Source organism: Marmota flaviventris, chromosome 8 (assembly GCF_047511675.1).
Source record: "Marmota flaviventris isolate mMarFla1 chromosome 8, mMarFla1.hap1, whole genome shotgun sequence".
Taxonomy (NCBI): domain Eukaryota; kingdom Metazoa; phylum Chordata; class Mammalia; order Rodentia; family Sciuridae; genus Marmota; species Marmota flaviventris.
The window spans coordinates 96,442,667-96,468,084 of record NC_092505.1 but is presented as its reverse complement, the minus strand read 5'-3'; the positions used below and the strand labels follow the sequence as shown (position 1 = coordinate 96,468,084).

General features: G+C 33.6%; 1 protein-coding gene across 1 annotated transcript; it reads left to right on the top strand.

Annotated features, from left to right (window-relative positions):
- Positions 1–466: 466 nt before the first annotated feature.
- On the top strand, positions 467–24,126 carry Sec62 (SEC62 homolog, preprotein translocation factor). Its single transcript, XM_027942140.3, has 8 exons — positions 467–746; positions 7,885–7,993; positions 8,907–9,012; positions 14,708–14,912; positions 15,141–15,233; positions 17,812–17,872; positions 19,653–19,772; positions 22,531–24,126. The coding sequence occupies exons 1-8, from the start codon at positions 711–713 to the stop codon at positions 22,998–23,000; spliced, it is 1,200 nt and encodes a 399-aa protein (XP_027797941.1). The 5' UTR covers positions 467–710; the 3' UTR covers positions 23,001–24,126.
- The last annotated feature ends 1,292 nt before the right edge of the window (positions 24,127–25,418 follow it).

Sequence of the window (25,418 nt, the reverse complement as noted above, 5' to 3'; positions counted from 1 at the left end):
ATTCATCTTATAACTTCCCTGGGTTCTTTCTCCCTGACTTCAGGATTCTAAAAGTGAGTTTTATGAAACCCCTGGACAATGGCATGAAGAGCCTAATCTATTTAAAGGAGCTGCTACCGAGGAAGCCGCGTGGGAAAAGATCACTGACTAGGTCTCGCCATGCGCATTGAATGAGTCCGTTTGTATCTCCACCCCTCATTTACCTCGTTCTTCTCATCTTTTAAATGGAATCTCATGAAATTTGAAAGAGGTGAGATAAAGCTTGTTGGTGACATGATAGGAATTACCATGGTAAAGATTTCTAGGACTCGGTAGGTCTCTGCCATCCCGTTGGGTGAAAGGCCCCACCCCAAATATACTGAGCCTGACTCTGAGGGGGCGGGGCCCGGGAATCTGCATTTTAGTAGCTTCCCAGGTAGTTCAGATGCTCAGTCAAGTTCGAGAACGGAACTCTCTTCCCAGCCTTCCTATTCTCTGATTCACTTCTTGACTTCCGCAGGGTTCTGGCGAATTCTCCAGTTCCCACAACAACAGGAGAGGAGGGAAGAGAAGCCGCCACCAAGGACCTTAGGCCCTTGGAGCAGCCGACCTCCCTCTCTCTCGGCGCCCGCCGGCAGGTTACATAACGGACCGCGGGACGCGTTCTCGCGAGATTTCCACCGCCCCCCCTCCTCGCTCCACGTCAGAAGGAACCGGGCGGAGCGGCCAACATGGCGGAACGCAGGCGACACAAGAAGCGGATCCAGGTAGCAAAGCCCAGTCCAGGGGTAGGGGGCTTCAGCGCGCTCGGAAGGAGAGGAAGCGGGGAAGACCTCCTGAAAAGGCGCGCGAGGGAGAGGAGGGGTGGGGTTCCGCCGCAAGGTAGCCCGCTTCAGGCTGTGTCGTTGTGAGGGGCCTGAAGTGGGGCGGTGTTGGCTACCGCGGAGACAGAGGTGGTGGTGGAGCAGCAGGGGAAGGAAGGAGGCGCCGCTCTGGGAATCCGGCCACGGAGACGCGGCTGAGGGCCTGGGGTTCCTGTGGCGGCGCCGGCCCAAGCCTACGCTGGCAGGTCAGCCTTCTCCGGAGCTCGGACAGGGACCCACCCCGCCCCGGGGCCCCTCCTCCGTTCCCTTCACCCATCCTCTCGCCTTAGCTATCCCGAAATTAAGGCCACGGTAATTGGGGTAGAAGGAGGCGGAGGGTTGACCTAAAGCAGAGGTTCTTTGTGCGCATAGACGGTAAGAGGGGGAAGGACCTGGACCTGGTCAAATGCCCCAGGGGCGCAGGCTGTGATCCCCTAATCCAGATGTTCAGTTGCGTTTACGTTTTTCCTCAATATTTTAACCTCATAGTTCCACTTGAAGCTTACTGGCTTTCTTCCAGGCGACACGTTGTAAACAAACACAACCCCGCTGGTGCTGCAATGAGCTGGTGGCACCCAGAAACCTTTCACATGCCAGTTTGTCATCCTCATAACCTACATAACATCCCTCCCTCATTCCATATGCATATCATCTGTGCATTTCTTCCCAGCAATTTTCCCCCTGTTGTTCTTTGTCAAGAGGATTAAATATGTTGAGCATCTTGGACTCAAGATGTTTATTAGTCTCAGCAGTTCATATGCTGAGAAATCAAAAGCATCATAAATGGATAGCATGTAGTAAAGTTGTCAGTTATACTTATCTCCAATTGTTACACTTACTGTTTTCTGTTCCTGGAATAGAGTGACTTTCCTATTTATATTCTCTGCACTTTTGTTTATCAGCTTATTGGCCCTCTTACAGGTGTTTTGAGCAACTTAAAGTTTAAATTAAAAATTTTTAAAGTGGTCTTTCAAGTACTCTGAAAAAAGATAATGATCTAGTAAGTTTGCAGTTTGGCAAAAAAAAAAAAAAAAGTAATTGTGAACAGGGTACCAAAGGGAATTAAAAGAGGCAGATTCCAAGTTCAGACAGGTCTGAAGACAAGGGCTTAAGACACTAGAAGTTTCTAATCATACTATTCCTGATCTTTTGAAATTTAGTGTTACTGATTTATATAGACAACATTTTACCAAAATTTTTATTGGAAGTTGTGAGATTTGTACTTACTGTACTCCTTATACTTGACAACACAAATTTTATGCCCATGAATACCCACTGTTTGTAAGCTATATTTACAAACTATTCAAAGAGTTTTGAATTCATACTCTAAAAGAAATAAGCCAATCCCAAAGAAACAAAGGCTGAATGTTTTCTCTGATATGCGATGCTAATTCACAAGTACTTTGGATTAGACAGAGAAATGGATATGGGGGGTAGAAGGATAGTAGAATGAATAAAGACATCATTACCCTATGTGCATATATGATTTCATGGTGTAACTCTACATAACATATAACCAGAACAATGAGAAGTTACACTCCATTTATGTACGATGTGTCAAAATGCATTCTATTGTCATGTGTAATTAATTAGAACAAATTTTTAAAAATATAATATTATATATATATATACATATATACACACACACACACACACACACTATTTTACAGTTTAAACTGCACCTTAATATTGTCAGGAAGGGTATATAATTCAATTTTTGAATAGTTGCTGATAAAAAGGTAGGTGAATATAGTATAGTACTATAGAGGTAGTGGCCCAGAAATTTAGTGTTTGCCACTGTGCCTCTTTGTACTGAAGCTCCACCAATTTTTAGAGTAATTTTGAGCAAGTTACTTTTTAACCTCAATTTTCTGCATATGTAAGGGATTTTTTACCTTTAAAAAAAATTGTTTTAAACCTTACATTTATACAGTTGCTGTGAAAACAGTAGGTAAATCATTTATACTTACTAAGTTATAAATGTTACAAAAAGTGCTTGGTGCACAGCCTCTTCCTTCTTATCCTCCCCTAGGATAAAGAACTTAGGTTGGATTATTATTTTGGTTTTTGTTAAACACTTTTCAATGTGGTGAAGATTGGTTAACAGCTATCTATTCAGTAAATAAACATTAGATTGTGAGTTACAGAAAGTGTATCTACTTACTTTCTATTGTTTATTTCAGGATCTGATTGTTTTGCATACTGCAAAATGAAAATACATTATTTTCTCATCACAGTTTTTTAAATAACTGTGTAGAATATTTGTGGAAGATCTTGGAGTGGTACTTTTATGTCATTAAAATTCTGACAAATTTATAAAAATACACTGTCCTAGTCAACTCCCCCTTTTTTTTTCCTTACCAGAGAGTCAGAAACTCTATGCTATTGAAATCACGTGAGATTAAAAGATCAAATTAATGACAAAGTTCAGAGTTTGTTAAAGAAAAGATTGTTTTTGTAGGACTTAAAAGCAGAGTATTCTACAATAACACCTGTTTCCTGTTATTTGATGTTTCATGATTATTCATTTCTAGAAAAGATTTTATGTTAAGTAGATTCAGTAACCTTGAATTATAATTTGTAATTTGGGGGAGGATGTTTGGTATAAACAATAAAATAAGTTCAGGGTTAAAAAAAAAAAAGTAGTAGCTAATTCATTTGCTTTTTCTAGTGCAGCATAATTTCAGATTCTTGTGTCCCATCAAAGTTGGAAGCAAGAAGACTATTGTCACATTTCCTTCTAGGACTGAAAGTACTCGTCACTGAAAACCTGAAGTGAGCCACATGTTCATTGACATGATGAACAAATTTTAATGATGGAGATTCTCAAATAAGAGTGATATCAATCCAAATTAATGAAAAATTTGAATAGAGTTTTAAGTTATTTAAGAAATGCAATTATGTAATGTTTTTAAAGAAATATAGTAACTTCATACAGATTAACAGTGCTGCTTACTAGAAGCATTGATTTAGAATCCTGTTGTCATGAAATTTAAGAGTTGAAAATAGTCTAGTAAAATTTTTTTTGAAACTTCTTCACCAATTAGTCTGATATAAAAACAAATGATGGGCCTAGAGTGTACTGCCTGCCCTCATTTTACAGATAAACTGATGTCCAGTGAGGTTATGTGACATAACCCGGATTGCTCATCAAGATAGTAAAACTAGTTTTAGATAGATCTTCTAATTCCCAATTGAATAGTCTTTCTACCTCACCATTGATAAAAGTAAGTTATTCAGAAATACTTTAATCCTGATTCTTTATATCAAATTGTACAACAAAAAGACTTAATATGACTTGTCCCAGCTAAAGGGAATCATCTCATCCAGTATTTTGCATATGTGTATATCTTGTTGAGTTTTGGGACATTTAAATGGCTTACTTGTTCTTAGAACTTTTATAACCTCCGTCAGTTATTTTTGTTGGACTTAGCTGTCTTCCTGGCACTAAACCCCTGACATATCATAAGCTATGCTTAATTTCAGGAAAGGAAAGAAAATAGCAACTTTTAGACCATAGAGCCAGACTACAGGTCTTACTTCTCAGGACCTTCTGAAGAAAAGAGAAGGAACCCAGGAAGATAGTCCTAAGTCTGAAATCTCCCCACACAGGTTTAATGGAGGGTTTTGCAGTTACCTAACAAACCTGTTGTTACAGAGAGAATACAATAGAAGTGAATTGGAGGTGTTACAGAAGGGTACTAATACAGTCAATATACAAAGCTGTGTGACTTTGAGCAAATGATTTACCTTAGGTCCCTTCCAGCTTTCAGATTTTATTCTGTTAACCTATTGTTGGCATTTTCACAAATATTTTTATACTGTCTTTTTTGTGTCTTTGTGTACAAATTTACAGTTTGTAAACGTGAACCTTTTTCTTTTTTGCTCAGTTGAGTATTGACAGATCAAGTAAGGCATTCTATTGGATATAGTTTTTAAATTCTTCTGTATCAGAAATTCTGTAAGATAAAAACCCATGTTTACCTACTCTGGATCTAATTTTTTTTCCTCAAAAATGTTAAGTATTTGGCTAAAATAATGAAATTGGTAATCTATGTCATTGTAGTGTTTGTTGATGTGTTCTAAAGTAAAAATAGTTTTTGTTAAACAATCTTATAAGAGTGTTTTAACCAAACTTTGAATTTAAAAGTGGTTTACAGCAATTAGCACATTGGTATTTGGGTGCAAAGAAAGGCACTCTAGCCTAAACTTGTTGGATCTTAACGTCCTCATTCTAACACATTCTAATTTTTTGCCTAAAAATTTCTCTCCTTTTGTTTCAGAGTTGATGGGCTGGTTTCCTTTTCATTAGTGGGTGCTAATTTCCTAAAAGGCCTTTATTTCTTTTTATAAACCTTAAAATGTTAATATTTTGTTCATATCAAAAGGGAACACAGGGAAGATACTGTAGTTCAATGTATAAACAAGAAGCAGGTTAGACTATTTTATACCCTCTTTAGGCTGCAGCTGGGAAACAGAATAAAGCCATCATACAGGATCCCCTGTATGACCAACTTCTCATAGTCATGTTCTCACTGGATCTTTCTTTCTGGCTTCAAAGCCCCAGGAGATAACAAATTGTATTGTTTTCATAAAGGCAATCCATATTGTAATATGGATAACAATTATAAGTTACTGATACTTTAAGAAAGTATCAATGGACAAGTAATTCTGTGTCTAGTTAGGAGAGATTATCCAAATCCTATGTTTTCTAAATCTCTTCTGGTCATTGTTTCTTAGTAGTATCTTTCCAAGGAGGGTATGCAGTTGTGGAAAAGTTGGCTAACTTGAAGTTAATTGTTAAAATGAGATTTAAAAATTTTGTATATACATTATATACAAAATTCCCTATTGCATAATAGAATCAACTTTTCAGCTTTTTATGTATCCTGATATTTAACCCAATTTTACATGTACTACTTTGATTATCTCTCAGAAGATTAATACATTTATCTATAATCAGTAAGTGTTTTGATTGAGTTAGTGTGAATATTGACATACCATGTCAGAGTGACATTATTGTTCTCCAGAATTACCTTCCTCCCAGTTTCCTTTCTGTTATTGAAAAACTATCATTTCTGTTGACCTACATACCTTTAACTAACCTTTTCATTCATTCTTTATAATTGAATCCTATTTATTCTATATTTGTAATGTTTCAGATATCTACATTTTTTTTTCCCTGTTCTTGGTCTGGCATCACATCACATTTACTTGAATATTGTAGTAGTCTTCTAACTAGTTTAAGTGCTTTATGAGTTTTTTGTTGTTGTTGTTTTCAAATTCATCTCACAGAACCACCAAAGTAATATTTAAAACATTTTTCTAATTCTCTTCTATTCAAAAATTACTAGTGGTCTTTCTGCTGCTTACAGAATACAATAAAAATTACTTATACATATTAATCTCCCAGAGCTTCATAACTGGTCTCTCCTGGAGTCCACCGTGTTTATACTTTTCATTCAGTTTACCCCAAACTCATTCATCTTTCAAAATTCAGTGCCTTCTTTCAAGAAATCCTTTTTAACTGTTCCTATCCACATTTATCTCACTTTTACTTTGTGTACATCTAAAATATATTTCTTCCACTCCTTTTGGAAAATAGCAGTTGCTTCTTTTGATGGTTATGTGCCAAAGTGAAGGTGTCATGCCTTACAAATGTTTGGTATTAACAGTAGCATCTGAAGATCATAGGATAAGCAGTCAAGAAGTACATATTTGAATGGTTTTTCCTCCCACAATTTTTAATGCCAGTAACAAGTTATCAATTAGATATATCTTCAAATTGACAACAGATGTATCAGATGAGGGGATAATGAGTATAGTTGTGATTATAAAATAGAATTGGTTTCTGTAAGGCATTAATATATCATTATTTTCAACTATTATGTTATTTTTTCAGCTGTATGAATATATATATTTACTAATAGATGAAGCTCATGTTTATTACACATGTACATTATACAATTAAATACTGTCATTTAACATGTGATGTCAACATATATTAACATAAAATGGTTTTAAAAATTCTAATAAGGAATTTCACCTTTTATTATGTCAGGAAATGTATTTTATAGCTAAGACTCAGATCATGAACTATGTAGATGTTAGTGAACTTTTTGAGTGTTAAAATATTGATTTTGCAATTTTTTAGGACTCTGGGGTTTTTGGGGTACGTATCTTAATAAAAATTTTTTCATGAGTATTTTGTTTTTATAGTAGTCTTCATTCCAGTTGAGTCGTTTGAGCTTTTAATTTTTATTGCTACAAATAACTCACAGCTGATAGTGGCAGAGTATATAATAGAAAATTTAGAGATATGGAAGAAAACAGGGAAGAATTAAAGCTTTTTCAAAACTACTTTGTGAGTGTGCTTCCATTAACCAGATGTTCAAATGACATAGTAATATCTGTTTTCTGCAGTTCTAATTTTTGCCTTATCTTTATTAAGGAAAAGAAGAAGGCAAGGTAGGAAAGGAGTCCCAGACAATACCTGGTATCTGCAACTACAGAGGAAATGGGAGGGAATGAGTACCAATTGTCAGCATCTTAGGAGTTCTTAAGGAATATTCATCGAGGCAGCTATCCTTGGTTACTTTGAGAACTGTCCCAATGGGCTATACATATTATTCAGGGTACATACTTTGGTTGTAGCTATTTTACACTTAATTCATCATACTTTGACATTTGGGCAGTCACTATTGGCAACATCTTATCTTTTAAATTATTGTTTTGTGACTATTAAAAAGATGAACTGGTACAAAGTAGTTACCATACTGGAAAAACAATTCAAATGCCAAAAAAGCAGAGTTGAGGCCAAAAAAGCAGACAGGTCTGGCCCTTGTCTATTTGTATTTGAAAAATATATAGTTTAAAAATCTCTATTTTTCTCTTTTTTGTGCATTACCAAGCTCCAGAGATTGCCTGAAGCAAGGGCTGTAGTTCATTTGAAAAGATTTACAGAACAGATCTGTAAATTATTCTTCAGTGCATAAATTTCTCAAGTAAATCATTACATTAAATTAATATTCTTACGTTGCAGGAAGTTGGTGAACCATCTAAAGAAGAGAAGGCTGTAGCCAAGTATCTTCGATTCAACTGTCCAACAAAATCCACCAATATGATGGGTCACCGTGTTGATTATTTTATTGGTAGGATTATAAAACAATATTAGTGTACATATCATATGAAGTTACCTAAATTTGGATTTTGTAGAAGTTTTAGAAGTACTTGCCAAGTGTGTTTATTAAAAGTTGGTGATTAATATATGACAATTGATTATCCTATTCTTTTTAATTGCATTTGTTGGAAATTTTAAAAATAGGATTTACTTTTAGTATTCTGAAGTGTTAACTTTTATCTTAATAGTATGTGTACTTGGAACTAACTAGGAGCTTTGGTTCTTCATATTATCCATACAACCTTGTTATAAACTCTTGTAGTGTATAATAGGGCCCATAGCTTATAAATAGTGGTTGTGTTGCCTTTTTTATCAATTAAAATTGAGTTGCCATTATAGAGAAGAAATTCTGTTATCTTCTCTTTCTTTAGTAATATTAATGATTTTGATATTCAGAGTTTTTTAAAAATAGACATACTAATCACTTTAAATCTAACATTTAGCTATTTCTACTGACAGTAGTTGATTGTTTACAGAGTTATTCTTCAGTGGGTTACAGTAAAATTTGATGAGAATTTTTATTACTGTGTGGAGAAAGAGGAAGGTGTTTGAGTTTGTTTATCCTGTATTTGATAAGAGTGATAGTTGCATACAAGTATTTTGCAAATTTTTGTCATAAACATTTCCCTATTAATTTACCTTGTTTTAAATAGTATTTCTGAGAGCCACTTATTTCACAACGTTACTTTAAAAGATGCTTATCAATATATTTCATAAATTGAGGTTTTAAGGAACTGTTATGATGGTCATATTATACTTAATTTTACATTGTGCTAGGTTTTATTTTCTGTGTCAGAATGTTGAAATTTGCCTTATGAAATTTTGTTTATGTAGACATAAGTTCCCATGAATACTAAATTTAAAATAATAAATTTCTTCTTTAGCTTCAAAAGCAGTGGATTGCCTTTTGGATTCCAAGTGGGCAAAGGCCAAGAAAGGAGAGGAAGCTTTATTTACAACAAGGGAGTCTGTGGTTGATTACTGCAACAGGTAGTATTATTTCTTAGCACAACAAAATTTATTTCTTTGTATAACAAAATAATTTTTAAGTTTCACCATAGTATTAAAACTCTTTACTTATTTTTTATCATTAACGGTAGCTTTTTTACTCTATTGCCAGGCCCGCTAAACTAAAGGGTCAGCAATATATCATATGCCAAAGTCTACAGTGAACAAGCTCTTTCTCTTTTAGAGCAAATGGTTGGGAGTGTTTTTCTAAAACTTTTGCAGGGATTCCTATATCCTTGTTATCCTTGGTTTTTTAGTGTCTGTGCCCAGAACCATAAGCCAGATACCCTTCCCTGTTTTTAATGATTACTAATGTAGTATTCCTTGAAAATCAAGGCAACTACATCTACCTTTCCTGTCTTTGAGAATTCAGGATGCAGTACAATTTGGTAACAGATATATTTTTCACATTACTTATTTTTTCTTTGCAGACACTCCATGGATTTACTTATTAATACTTACTAAGTATATTTAATAGTAGATGTTGACTGAATTTTGTTTTCATGACACTGATATTTATAATCTGAGAATTGGAGATTTTAGATTATTTTTCATGTTCGTAGGGAGGGATACATAGCATTTCCCCACATAATCTTCACAGTGCATTAATGTGTATTCACAAATATTCCATGCATCCTAATCTTGCACCAAAGATTAATAATAAATGATTTCTAAATGACACCAGCACAATTTTTAAAAAAAGAAAAAGAAAAAAGCTGCATATAATGGTTCCATCCCACTTTTTTGCAAAAAGAAAAAAAAAATGCTGAGATATGGTGTTAATATTGGGTTTACTAACACTTAAGATATTAGCCATCTGAGAATCCTCTTAAAATCCACTGTTTCACAGCCTGGTTTCTTAAACTGTTGTATTAAATAATTATCAAATATTTATCTTTTTTTTTTGTTGTTGTTGTTGTTTTTTGGCACCAGGGATTGAATCCAAGGGCACTTTACCACTGAGCCACATTCCCAGCCTTTTTTTTTTTTTAAGTTAGAGACAGGGTCTCACTGAGTTGCTTACGGCCTCACTAAGTTACTCAGGCTTGCTTTGAACTCAAGAGTCCTCCTACCTCAGCGTCCTGATCCACTGGGATCAAATATTCCTTAAAATTCTTAGTTGTCAAAGACGAGAGATCACTAATAGGCATTTCAGAAACAGTACGTTTCATTGTTGGGTGGGGATACCCTAACAGTGGTGCAGTTGATATTTACTTGTTCCTTACAGCAATTTGTCTAATTAGAATTAGCTCCAAAATACAAACTCCCTGCCCACTTCAAAATAATTTTTTTTTTTACATATGGTGTAAAAATTATATATGCAGCAACTGAGGCATGAAGAATTTAAGAACCTTGCCCAAGGTCACAAAGCTGGTAAGACTTAAGGTTCTAAATACAGTATTCTGGCTTCAAAGTCCATGCTCTCAACCACTGCACTATGACTATCTCCTCCAACAAGATGATGGTTCTTTTAAGGGAGCAAAGATTACAATTGAGTCACTTGCCAATACTAATTTTTTTGGATATTAAATCTCTGAGACTATTTCTCTGAGGAGAGCAGCCAGTATGGCCCATATCTATTTGGGCTTGTAGGAGCTATGGAACCATTTTAAAAGCTTTTAAAAGCTCCAAAGACCTAGGTTCAGAGAATGTCATAGAGGTGTTCTCACTTTTCATTTTATATGTTATTCCCATTTATGTTGTGTCTGTCCTTTTTTTTCATTAAAATAAAGGAGAGAAGCCATTTCTAATATAACTATTGAGGATTGGATGGCCAGTCCTCATGGGTTCCTGCTCAGCCATAGAGAAAACCACAGTAAGATTCTTGTCCAGTTTCACTTGAAGTGTGAGGAAAGACACAAAACAGGAAAATGTGGGATAGTAAAAAAAAAAAAAAAGATCTTTTCTAGTACAATCTGTACATTTTGTGGCCTACTGCACACATGAACTCTGCAAACTAGTTCAGACTAGGTGTCAATGAAATTTTGCATCACTGACCTGCAGTCTAGTAATGTCCTCCTCACTCTTGTGCAAGTGAGTCACACTCTTTCTCTCTTCTGGTCTTTCTGTGATCCTAACCTGCCACTTTCCTTCAGTGGTTGTCTTTCCTCTATCCAATCTGCCTGTCAATATTACAAACACATCTCTCAAGTCCTACTTCTACCATGTAGTATTCCCCAGGTCCTCCAGTTCACATTAACCTTTGTTTCTAAAGTTATACTGACTTTTCAAGTTAGTATCATCCAGTTTGGCCCTTAACCATTTTAGAATTCTAGTATATGTGTTAGTGTTTTAATCTCTTGCATCTAAATCTGAAAACAGTTGTAGGATCATTTCTCCATAGCACTTGGCACAATGGGACATGTAATTAAAATTCACCATTGATACATAGGTGAAAGTACCTAATACATGCCAGGCGTTAAATAAATATTTGTTAAATCTGAAAAAAAAAAATGCTTAAGAAGTGAGAAAAAATACAGAAGTAATTTTAAAACTTTTTACAGGCTGCTTTTAAACCATTTATTTACTCAATCATGTATTTATCACATATCTATTGTAAAGCAAGCCCCTAGAATACAATTACTGTGACTTGCTTCCTATCTCAGAAAACAGAATTCTAATCTGTTGGGACAGATTTATAATTAATAACAATAGCTGATGAAAATGTTTTAATCAAAATTTGAAACATAAATAGGCAGTTACCCAACAAAAAAGAGAAAAGGGGTATTTATTCCCAGGAGAGGGCATAGGATATATTGAGATAAGAAAGTATAAGTAGTTCTGTGAAAAATATCAAGACAGATATTTCTTTGGGCTCATGATTTGTTCTGTATCTCATATGTAAAGCCAAATAAGTAGAGGCTTTGATTTTATTACAAAAGTTAAATAATGTTAATCTCACATTTTTAAGCATAGAATGAATTGAAATAGACATCCTCTAAAGACCCATAAATGAGTAAGTCAGTGATTGTACTTAGTACAAAATGGACTAGTGCTATAATGATCTTTGAAACCAAATGTATATGTATCCCATAACTAGTAATTGCAGTTGAAGATTTTGCCATAGCAATAATGATAACATTTATTGACTCTATGTATACCAGACACTATGTTCAACAGTTACAAGTTCTCAATCCTAAAAAACCCTATGAGATAGGTATGTCATTTTAGAAATCAAGTGAAGTTAAGTTACTTACCTAATGTCATTTAGCTAGTCAGGTGGTAAAGATGATATTTGAACCTAACTCAATGTGAAATTATTTTCAACATGATTTGATTGGAAGTTAATAATCTACTTTTCTTTCATGGGTGGGGATAACCTTGCAGGAAGAGTGAAAAGTGACAGAAGAAGCAGATGGTCCTACTTGTCCTATGCCCTTCTGTATCTGCTCATCAGGGAAAAGGTTTTTTCCCTCTTACTAAAGTTCAATGGTTTATTTCTTAAATTACTTATTTCTTTATTAAGAGTTTTTTCCACTGATATAAATTTCAGAAACTGAAGATAAAGAAAACGATACAGAAGAAAACCTAAATTATTGATAATGTTGTTTTGTAGTTAACCACATTACCATTTGAGAATATACATTTAAAGTATCTATATGTGTATACATGTACTCTCAATATGTGGACATTTATTATGTGGACATCTGTAATATGAACTATAATATAAAATGCTGGTTTTTAAAATTAACATTACATGAAAAAGATTTCATTTTCAGATTAAATGATAATAAATGTTTCTTCTAGGAAATCACATAAAGACACAAACAGAATTGGAATATATGTTCATTATAAATTTGTCAAGACATTCTGAAGTAAAAAATATAAATTACCCCTTTATATTCAAACACCCCTCTACTATTATATCCCACTTACTGTTTATAAGTAGCTAATCATTAATTCTTAATTTTATTTACATGTGTATGTATACATATACATATATATGTATAGCAATTATTAATGGTAACATTTACAAAATTATATGCTAAATAGATTTTCTGAACAAATAGAATAGGCAGATGAGGAAACCTAAAAGTAAACTTTATGGTAATGATTATGGATTGGACCTAATGTGCTACAAATGGAAGCCCATCCAGGCAGGTGAAATATAAGTGCTCCAGTGGGCATAACACAGTGACCAGAAAGAAGTGGTCATCTGGACAGGAAGATCTATTTCACAAATGACATGATGTTCTAGAGCAGGCACCAGTGAGGTGTAAATAGAAAGGTAGATTAGCAGGTACAGATAGTACTAGTGAGACCTTGCTTCTAGATTGTGTTGTGGTAGTTGTACATTATCAAGGCAGTAGTGAAGAAAAAGATAAGAAACTTAGAAGCTTGAACATAAGATTTGAAAAAGTTGCTTATAAATGATAAAATGAAGGGTAACCCAGTTTCTTGGTAGGATTATAAGGTTAGAAAGGACCTGTCAACCGCAAAATTGATTTAAATTGGGATCAGCTGAGCTTCTAAACTTATCATAAAAATGAATAAAACAAAGATCTCATGAAGAGTTTACAGTTAGTGAAAGAGCAAACAGTTGTAACAAATTATATAGTAAGAAGACAGATGCTAAGGATAGGATAACAGGAAACAGAAGAGAGGATGGGGTGGGCTTGTGGTTTATACACGGTCAACTAAGGTTAAGGGAAAACTTGAAGAAAGTAAGGCAGTAAAACAAAAAGACATGTTTATTTAGGGGGAAAACATTCCAGATGAAAGGATGGTCCAGAGGTGAGAATGTAAAAAAAAATAATAATAATAATAACTACTAAAAAGAAGAAAGAACAGTGTGTATAGAGAGAAGTTAACAAAAGCAAGAATACATAATATTTTGCCAAATATATTTTTCAAATTGATCTTGTGATAATCCTTATCAGAGTCCAGAAATCTCATATTACTGTATTTAATTATTCATTACTTAATTGAAAATATCTCATCATAATGCCAGCTTGAATAGTGAAGTCCATGGAGAAAAAAAACGACACCCAGAAAAATGGTGAAGAGATATGAATAGAATTAATCAAATCGTGGACACACTTTTTTTCCTTTCTTTTGCTGTACTAAGGACTAAACTGGGAGTCAGGGGGAGGGTTACTCTACCACTGAACTATATTATTCTCAGCCCTTTTTATTTTTTATTTTGAGAGAGTGTCTCACTAAGTTGCCCAGGCTAGTCTTGAACTTTTCAATCCTTGTGCCTTAGCCTTCCAAGTTGCTGGGATTACAGGTGTGCGCCACCATACTTGGCATGACACACTTTTAATCTGTTAACATTTTTACACTATTTTCCTCTTTATCATTTCTGGCATTTAGACTTACTTAACATTAAATGAGGCTAGTCTTGCTTACTCTTAAAGGACCTAGAGATAAATTTTATATCAGTAATTACAAACCTATAATCTCTTTTATACCTAAATTAAATAGTTAAAAGTGAAAATTATATTGAATATCATTGAGTTTTGACAACTTTCATATAATCTAATTGACCTATAAAAGGTTTTTTTGACTGTTGGTGTAGTTCAGTATATTTCTATGGGCTTACTAGTTGTAATTTATGGGTTGCCAATTTATGTCTTTCTTTGCTCATTTTATTTGGGTCTTGATCTTTTTTGCTTTTTAGTCTATGTCTGTATAATAGATTGGGAATATAATGTTATACTTTTTTACCCCTAAGGCTTTTAAAGAAGCAGTTTTTCCACCGGGCTCTAAAAGTAATGAAAATGAAGTATGATAAAGACATAAAAAAAGAAAAAGATAAAGGAAAAGCTGAAAGTGGAAAAGAAGAGGACAAAAAGAATAAGAAAGAAAATATAAAGGAAGAAAAGACAAAAAAGGAAAAAGAGAAAAAAAAAGATGGTGAAAAGGAAGAATCTAAAAAAGTAAATTAAACTAAAATTAAGTAAAAATGATGTGTATTTGATCTACTGGGATATAAGCATATTTAAAATATCAGCACCGTTTGAGATGATTATATTGGGATTATTTATAAATATCATAGTTAAGAATCTTTTGTGTTAAAAGTGAAAAAATTTTTGACTATATTAATGTTATATTGCTTTTCCTTGATAATAAGTGTTATTTCTATTATTCACCTGTGGTTTTCATAGGAGGAAACTCCAGGAACTCCCAAAAAGAAGGAAACGAAGAAAAAATTCAAACTTGAGCCACATGATGATCAAGTTTTTCTGGATGGAAATGAGGTAAGAGTATATAAGAGGAAACCTAAAGAAATAATGGCTTAATACAAAATAGTTGCTTATTTCTTTCTCATCAGTGTAATCTAGAGAGATAGGGCAGCTCCATAGTGGACCTAAGTTCCTTTGTTTTCACCTTTGAAGATTGCCTCATGGTCCAAAATGATTGCCAACCTGGATATCTATATCCAGAAGAGGAAAAGAGTGAAAAACCATGCTTCTATTTAAGAAGGCCTCTTAAGGACACTGTCCAAGAAGCTGGCAATTTCATTTCTGCTTGAATTCCACTGACTAGAATCTAGTTACATGGTTATACTTACCTGAAATAAAGTCTTAGATATGCACTTTTTATGCTGAATGATCATTTGCCCAGCTAAAATTGCAATTTTCAATTATTATCAAAGAAAAAAAGAACAGAGTAGTTAATGGGGGACATCGACTGATCTCTGTCTCTTATACACATCACTTGAGGGACCTAAAATTTTCAACATTATTTGATGCTTTGCTCAAGGAGCTAGCTTTTATTGTATCTTTTATAATTGTAAATTTGTGTGGTGGCAACCTTCCAGGAAGATTACATTGGTTAATGTAGTTACTTAACCAATACAAAAACATTAGTTATATACAATTGGGCTATTGTGAATTTCAGGGCATATTCTTTCTTACTAAAATATTAAGTAGTATATATAAAATACTGGCTTCTAGGGCTATGTGTTTGAAATTCTGGGGAAGCTTTTTTAAAAGTATATGTTCTGGGGCTAGGGTTGTGGCTCAGTGATAGAGTGCTTGCCTAGCATGCACAAGGCACTGGGTTCGATCCTCAGCACCACATAAATGTAAAATGAAGATATTGTGTCCACCTAAAACTAAGCAATAAATATTTTTTAAAAAAACGTGTTCTGTCTAGGCTTTTCGCAAACATATTTGCATGAGAATCTTAAATTTCTTAAACGGAAGGTGGGGTGGGCATGGGTATGCATCTGCATACAAATATCTTATGGTAATTTTAATGGTTAAGAACCTTGGTTGATGTCTACCATGTGAGAGGCCCTGGGTTTAATACAGTGTACCAAAAAAAAAAAAAAAGACAAAAGTTTGGTTAAGAACCCTTGTAATAGAAGTGCACTAGTACCATCAGTTAAGCATTGAGCATTAGCTATATGCCAGCTATTTTTATAGGTGCTGGGAATAGCATGGTAAGTACAATGAAATTCTCTACACAGAAGCACTTAGCAGTCTGTCAAACACAGAAGCATTTAAACCTGTTACTTTGTTGAATGGTAAGCATTAATGGTGTGAGATTAACAATTAGGAATTGTTATTCAAAAACTAATTAGAAAGGACAAGTAGGGTTTAAAGACCCTGGACACAGCTGAGCCTTCAAGGCTGACAGGCAGATTGCCAAGTGAACCAGGAAGAATTTATGTCTTTTAGGGAAGGAAAAGCTGAGCAAAAGCATGGGTCTTGCCATCCTGAAAAGACTAGATTTTATTCTTAGAAACCACCATGTATTCCACAATTTTTAAAGGTAGGAAATGTCTTTTTTTCTTAATATATTTATTTAGAATGGTAAGTAGCAGAAGTAATGTCTATGGACTTATTTCCAGGGAGATTGTAAAGAATAAAAGTAGGGATTGAAGCAGAACCCCAGGTGTTAGAAATAGAAGAACCAAGTTGGAAGGACAGAAAGAATTCTGGTCAAATAGGAAATGAAAGACTTCTGTTATTTGTAGAAATTAAGAAATAAAACTAAGAGTTATGGATGATGATTGAACATATCTCCAATCTGAATGATGTTCTGTTGTATAAAATTGCCTGCTAAAAGTACATCAAGCTTTAAAACAGTGGATCTCTTCATGTGGGCTAAAAACCCTCCTTGAAGGAGTGGACAGTGAAATTATTGCAGGGAGTCACTGAATCTTTATGTTCCCCAAGCATGATAGTGGTTCTTTGTTGTCAGTAGGAGATAAAAATATGTAGTTTAGAGCTGTTGGATCTTAGTAAAACCTGGCTGGAATCTTAACTATGTTCTTAGCCCAAACAGATCCATTATTACATAGGAACAAAAGGATTGATAATTGCTGATCCTTATTTTGAATAAACAGTGATTTGCACACATAAACAAATTATTGAATGCATGGAAGTATGTACAAAACAAGCAGCATTCTTATGATCATTTTCTAACTGAATGAATGCCAAAGGAACCATTATTATTGAAGGGAAAGTCTTTGGAATTTTTCTTAGAAAGTAAGCCTCATATATTAAGATGTTGGTGACTGCCTTAGAGGTCCTTAAATGTAGAAATAAACTTTATGGTGGATGCAGTGGTGCACACTTGTAATCCAACTTGTCAGGAGGTTAAGGCAGGAGGATCACGTGTTTGAGGTCAGCCTGGGCAACTTGGCAAGATAGTCTCAAAAATTTTTTAAAAGGGCTGGGGGTGTGGTTCTGGTGAAGCACTCACCTAGCATGCACAAGGCCTTGGGTTCCAATCCCTAGTATCACCAAAAAAAAAAAAAAAAAAGACCTACTTTCCATTGTGACCTTAGAACTTGTAAGCACTAAGGTTTCTTGGTTCTTCTAGGTTTATGTGTGGATCTATGACCCAGTTCACATTAAAACATTTGTCATGGGATTAATTCTTGGTAAGTAGCAGGATGTAAGTAGCATTAAAGTATAATCTAAAATTTAGGAAACAAATGCAGAACCACAAAGGAAATTATTTCTAAATATAAAAGTTATTGTTTCAAAGTGAGTACTTTAAATAAAGTCAGAAGATAAATGGTAAACTAAGGAAAATATTTGCAATATATTAAAATGAAGATCTTTAAGAGATTAACAACTTGGTAGAAAAATGGTAAGGTAGTGCACAGATAAAGCATTACAATAACCAATCATGGATGATACTTAATCACGCTCAAATACAAAATAAAGCAACAGTGATTAAAGGAATAATAGAGTTTGACAGTGAAGGTCTTAGTTAGAAGGTCTCTCCAACAATTGACAGGTATATCCATTGTTTTAATTTTAGAGGGAGGTCAGTTTGGCATATCTTTCAAATTTTAAATGCATATACTCTAACCCTTCAATTATACTTGTAGGAATTTATCCAATTTTATGTGTGTAGTTGCACAAGCATATGCATTTAAGTGTTGCGTATTTTAATCCAAATCCTTCAGACTATATTTAAGAGCATAATCTAGCATATAATCTTTCAAATGTTAAATGCCTATATCTTTTGGCCTAATAATTCCATTTAAAGGAATTCACTCTGTTATACAAACACAGTTGCACAGATGTATATGTACAAGGATATTTGCACTGATATTATCTGTTAGAGGTTCAAACTGAACAGAATTCAAGTTCTTTAATAAGAAAGGGGTAAAATAAATTACAGTATAGTAGAATACCATGTATCTTTTAAAGAATTAGTATGCACTGATTGAAAGATATCTAGAATGGCCAGGTGTGATGACATGCACCTATAATCCCAGGATCTTGGGAGGCTGAGACAGGAGGATTGCCAGTTCAAAGCCAGGCTTTAAGCAACTCAGGGAGACCCTGTCGCTAAATAAAAATATAAAAAAGGGCTAGAGGTATGGCTCAGTAGTTAAGTACCCCAGGATTCAATCCCCAGTATCCAAAAAAAAAGAAAGAAAGATATCTGGAATATATCTAATTTAAAAGAAATTGCAGAAGAATAATATTTATTCAGAAATGGAGTAGAACAAGAATTAAACGAAGATGTAGTCTTCACTATACCTTCTGATTTGTTTTTTTGAACATGAGTATATTTCTCTAAGTTCAGGGTAGGAGTGGGTAGGGAAGAATGATATAACAAATAGAAAAATAGATATTAATTAAAATAATCTTGGTGAATATGATATCATAGGACCTCATTCAAAACAACTCTTATGATAAGAGTAGAAACTGTTAAATCCAAATAGCTAATAGCTATTGATTACTACTAATGTAGTAGTCACTTTGCTAAATATTTTACAGACAGTATATCATCTCATCCTTACAACAGCACTGATTAACTCTAAAGTAACTTAGCCTGAAAAGGATTAAGTAACTTGCTGTGTGTTACTTAGCTTATAAATGATAGAGCTAGAATTTGAATACTGTTCTAAAGACCTACTAATACTGGAGATACTTCTATACAGTACGCCTGATTTTAAAAAGGCAGTCTGTAGCAGAATCAGCTGGTGAGCTTCTTGAGTCTGTGAATATCAGAGCTCCACCCCAGAATCACAATCTCTATGATAGGGTCTTTAGAATTTTATTTATTTATTTATTTTTTTGGTTTGTTATTTTTTGTTCTTAGCTTTTCCCCCAAAGAATATGTTCTCTATTGTTACAACCAAGTCATTTAAATTTTTATTCTAAAAGTTATCTATGTAACTTTGTCATTTCTTGTTCTAGTGATTGCAGTTATAGCAGCCACACTCTTCCCTCTTTGGCCAGCAGAAATGAGAGTAGGTGTTTATTACCTCAGTGTGGGCGCAGGCTGTTTTGTAGCCAGCATTCTTCTACTTGCTGTTGGTAAGTATTACTAGTAGTAAAACTAACCTCAGTAAGGTAGGTATTGAGCAGTTGGAACTATAATCTGGAACTTTAGTAAAACTTAATAGCAAAATTAACATAAGTATGTCAAGAGTTACATGATTCTACTCTCTGGGTTAAATCCCAAAACGTGGCTCAGACTTGATTAGTTTGGGTCTAATCTGAAGAAAGGATTACTGGATTTTTTTAATTTTTAATTTTTTGATTAATATTACATTTGATTGATAAATCGTGATTATACCATGAGGTACAATGTGGTGTTTTAATGATTAAATCAAGCTAATTAACATATATATCACTTTGCTTACCTTATCATTCTTTATGGTGAAACGTTTTAAGTTTATCCTTTTAGTTATGTTGAAATAAATAATACATTATTATATTTTAATCTGAAAAGGGTTTGCTTTAAAGATTAACTACAGCAAGAATTTATTATTTTTGTAGTAATTTATTATTCAGTAAACACTTTGATATTTCAACAAGGCTGGGGTTATGGCTCAGCATAGAGCGCTCACCTAGCACATGCAAGGCCCTGGGTTTGATTCTCAGCACCACATAAAAATAAATAAAGATATGTGTCCGACTAAATAAAGGTATAAAAAATGTTGTATCTGATTAAAAAAAAAGAGTAGATGGGAATCTTTGATTTTTTGTCTGCCTTGTCAGTTTATTGCCTGCTATTAATTTTGTCTTTTTGATGTGAAAAGGGTTTTTAAATTTTTATGTGATCTAAATCTGTTAGCCCTTTTGATCATCTTCTTGGCTACAGAAGACACCAATTTATTTATGTTTTCCTGTTTGATGTTTAAAACATTTAATTTCTCGATGTATCTAAAATTTATTTTGGTACCTGAGTAGAAATTACTGATTTCCCCCAAAGTGGCAAATCATTTGTTTAGAACAAATAAAACCTAATCTTACCATATATAGCCTGGCCATAGCAGAATTCTAATATGCTTTATTGAATAAAAAGCACAGAATTTAAATATTTAATATAAGCTGCATTGGCCTTGTTGAAATATCAAAGTGTTTTACTGAATAATAAATTACTGCAAAAATAATAAATTCTTGCTGTAGTTACTTTGAATATGCTTTGTTTAATTCACCATTTAAAATAAGACTTTTGGCATTTTTCTAAAATTTGTCACTGTTAGTATAGAAATGGTATGACAGTACATGTCACAGTTTTTCTGTGATTCTTCCCTTTGCTCCTGGTAATCTAATGCCACATGGAGAAAAAACTATAAAGCATGTTAGAATTCTGCCATGCCCAGTTGTGCCATTTCTATATTGAATTTTCTTAGGTTTTGATACAAGATTTCATATTATGAATCATCTGTCTTATAAACCTATAAAACCTATCATAGTATTATAATTGTGTTTGGAGAAAAAAATGTTTAGCCTCCTTAAAAGTTATTCATTTTCTCTCTTAATCTATCATGGAACTTGTTCTTGTCATAATTTCAAACATTTACTTTTTCTGTTTGGACCACCAAAGATTCTAACAACATTCTTTTTGCATATTTATATTCTTGTGGAAATAAAATACTACTTTATAAATAAGGTAGTTTATTTTTAAATGCTACTCTAAAAAATCAAGGCATAGCTATAACTGTTTTTTATTTTTCCAAAACAAAATAATGGAAGAAGCATTCACAAGCTTTTTTGAGGCTTTATATGAAACAGTGATATATAGTCATGAAGGAAAAAAAAGTATCCATTGATTAGCCTATAACATTTATATAATCATTATGGTCTTTATAAAAGAAAAGTCACTGAGCCATACATAACTGGTAAATTAATAGAAAACTACATGAAGTATTAGAGTTTGTAAAATTTCATTATCTCAGTTTTGTCATAATATATTGTTCTAAAAGAGTAATGTCATAAAACATACATAAACTCCCTTGCTTTCATTAGTATTATATTGTTTCTTACTATTGAGAGAATTGGTCCTTAAATAAGCAAAAATTATATAACTTACCTAATTAGTAAAACAAATAGAAGATAGATGCTAGGATTCTTTATCCAGGGTTGACCTATCCTTGATTTTTTAGAGTAGCATTTAGGCCATGTAAGTGCATGCCTTGGATCTACTATACCTTGTGCAACCCTCAAAAATGTTTTCATTTATTTTAAAATCAGAAATAGCCCAGTGGTAGAGTGTGTATGATTGTATATATTAGTAGACTGCAGTATTATGTTTGTATTTGTACCATTACATATGTAAAATATAATTTTAGTTTATTTTTTATAAAGGAAGTGCCCTACAAAGGCAAAAGTACCTAGGATTTAGAAAAGTCATAATGCAGCCCTGCTTTTTCCTTTATAAAGCGTTTTTTCTTAGGATATACTTCATTTCTTACTCACATTTTTTTCATTTCTTACACAATGGTCTCATGAATGCTTAAACTTCCAACTGACTGCTGTTTTTTAGAGTATAACATCACAAATTACATAAATCATAAGTGTATGTCCATTTAACAATACCCAGATGAAAAAATAAAAGTAATTCTTTGGGAGTGGCATTTCAGCATTGTGCACTTAAGTTCAGAGCAGAATGTTCTGCCATGAGAATGTTTTGATAGATGCTAAAATAGTCAGGATTTAAATACTCATATTAAGGTGCATGAAATGTGCAAATAAAACTAAATGTTTTCCCAGCGTTTTATTAACAAATATTCCCTGCTCCCTGATTCAGTGTTTGAATTATTCAAAGAAATTTTTCTTCCCACAGCTCGTTGCATTTTGTTTCTCATCATCTGGCTCATAACTGGAGGAAGGCACCACTTTTGGTTCTTGCCAAATCTGACTGCTGACGTGGGCTTCATTGACTCCTTTAGGCCTCTATACACACATGAATACAAAGGACCAAAAGCAGACTTAAAGAAAGATGAGAAATCTGAAACCAAAAAACAGCAGAAGTCCGACAGTGAGGAAAAGTCAGACAGTGAGAAAAAGGAAGATGAGGAGGGAAAAGTAGGACCAGGAAATCATGGAACAGAAGGCTCAGGTGGAGAACGGCATTCAGACACAGACAGTGACAGAAGAGAAGATGACCGATCCCAACACAGTAGTGGAAATGGGAATGATTTTGAAATGATTACAAAAGAGGAACTGGAACAGCAAACAGATGGGGATTGTGAAGAAGAGGAGGAAGAAGACAATGATGGAGAGATACCTAAATCTTCACATGAAAAATCATAATTCGACTAATTTTGGGAACTGATTAAGGGCAAGAGGTTGGATTTTCTATGTTGGCTGATCCTCATAATGTACACATCTTATTTGTAGCATTCTTTGTATCCATTTACTGAAATGTATTTGACATCCAAGCAGTTATTCAGTTCATTTTATAGAGTATTGGTACTACTATTGGTACAGTCTAAAGCCATTAATAAGTTTATCCATTTGATAATTTTACAGTAAGTAGGTCTTATTCATTTTGATAGTTATCAAAGATGCATTTTCCACAATGACATTTAGATTAAGGGCATTTTTGATAGTTGTATGGCTTTTTACTGTTAGACTAATCAAAATAACTTTAGAAGGAATAAAGAAATTGCAACGTTTCAGATTATGCAGAGTTATATAGCCATTTCACAGTTTCTTTAGAATGAAATGCGTAACACTTTGTTCTTGATAGTTTGCTTTTGTTTTTCATCATAAAATCATCCAGGAAATTTCTTAAGATTCTGAGTTAGCAGGGTTCAAAAGCATTTCGTGGAAACAAGCCAACTAATAACAATGCAGCAGCACTTCTAGTTTAGCTGCAAATTCTCCTTTTCCAACTTAGGAAATCCAAACTGATTTGTACGTTTGATTCAGAGAAAGATGGTCATCTCCAGTAGAGAACATGAACAGCATTGGTTGGAAGGTGATGGCTCTCCTACCTTCTTCCCCATCTCCTTGTAACGTAAAGCGTATTCTGTATATAATTTACGAATAAAACATTTTATTTTAATTGTTACTTATTATTTAGACATTTCTCAACACTTAAATTTGTAAAATTAAGACCATGTAAGGGTATGTTTTTAGAGAAGTGAAAGTTTCGATAACCCACAGAACACCTGTGATCTTTCTACAGCAGCTTCAGTTTTGTGCCAACATTCCATGTATTTGAATATGAGTAAAAACTGATCCTTATTAAATATAAGAGCAGACTTAAAAGTAGCTGTTTGTAAGCCTTAATGTTCATTTTGATTTATTTTAAAACTTTACATTCAGAAATGGGGGTACTGTATTACCAGACCAGGAGGCCCTGCTGTGAAAGATAATTTACTGTTCTAAAATATCAATTTAAAATAAAGGCTATAAAAGAAAACATAGAGAACCATTGGACTCTAATTGCTTCAAACTAGTTTTGTAATTTGGTTTTATGTTTCAAATCATAGAAGAGCCTTGTTTACTTATGAGCATAATCATTCCTTGGAGTTATACTCTCAAAGTGATAGTGAATATTAAATTATTTTCCTTCAGTCACAGAGCAATTTGCTTTGTAGTTGAAATAAGTGAGTAGGTCTTTAATTTTTTTAGGTTGTTTCCCATCTAAGTGTTTGACTAAAGATGTTAAATTCTTATAATTATGAAAAAATACTTTTTCTGTATATTGATACATCCTATCAAACATGGCTTGATTGCTTCTTTAATAGTATTCCCTGTAAGTGGCTAGAAGTGTGGCTCTTCCATGTTAATGCAATACTGTCAAGGCTGCAATCATTTCAAATTTTCTCTTAGCAAATGTTTGTTGATTTTAGTGCCTGGGTATTTCCCCCTCACATTTGCAGATCTCTTTTGCTTTATTTCCACAATTAAGGATATATAAAATTTGAGCTTCTGAGCTTCTTAATCACCAGTAACAATAATACCTATTATGGGGTATTGAAAATGATACCAAAAGTGTTTCTCAGAAATAAAATTAATTTTGTTAACAATTACTACTATGGGAATACCCGAGCACTCACTGTTTAAAGTTCTTTCTAATACATGTATTGTGTCTAGTCTCAAAGACATGTGGAGCATGACAGGAAAGTCAGCTTTTTATTGTGTATGGATTCTTACAGAATGTTAATACAAGGTTTTTAAATATTGGTGATTCTGAGGGGAATTGCATTCTTAAGTGGTTAAAAAGTGAGTTCGAAATTTCAGCTTAGTTTCTATTGTACTCCTCAAGTACACAAACAAACATAAAACTCAAAGGCTGCATATGTTACAATGCTCAGAATAGATGACTGTCTTTGTTAGCTAACTTTAAATATCCTCCAGAGCATGGAGAATTGTTTACAGTAGTCAATAGAATGATTAAAATAAAAGGGGGCAGGGGAAATCTTCAGATTTGCTATGCCACTGTTAAGTATAAGCACAAAACTTTCAGATACTGTAGGATTTAGTGTGGAATGGTTATAAACTGGCCTAACTAAGCAGAATTGAATTAACAGGACTAAGTCCAGATGGTAAGAATAATGCATAGGTGAATGTTCTTAAAGTTACTATATTAAATAGGGTGCTTTTCCTTTTCCCTTCCACTGAATTCTTTAATTTCCAAATATAAAGCCTAGACAATGTTAATTGAATAATTTAGATGAACAATATTCAGAAAGTAATAAATTTTAATATATCGCATTG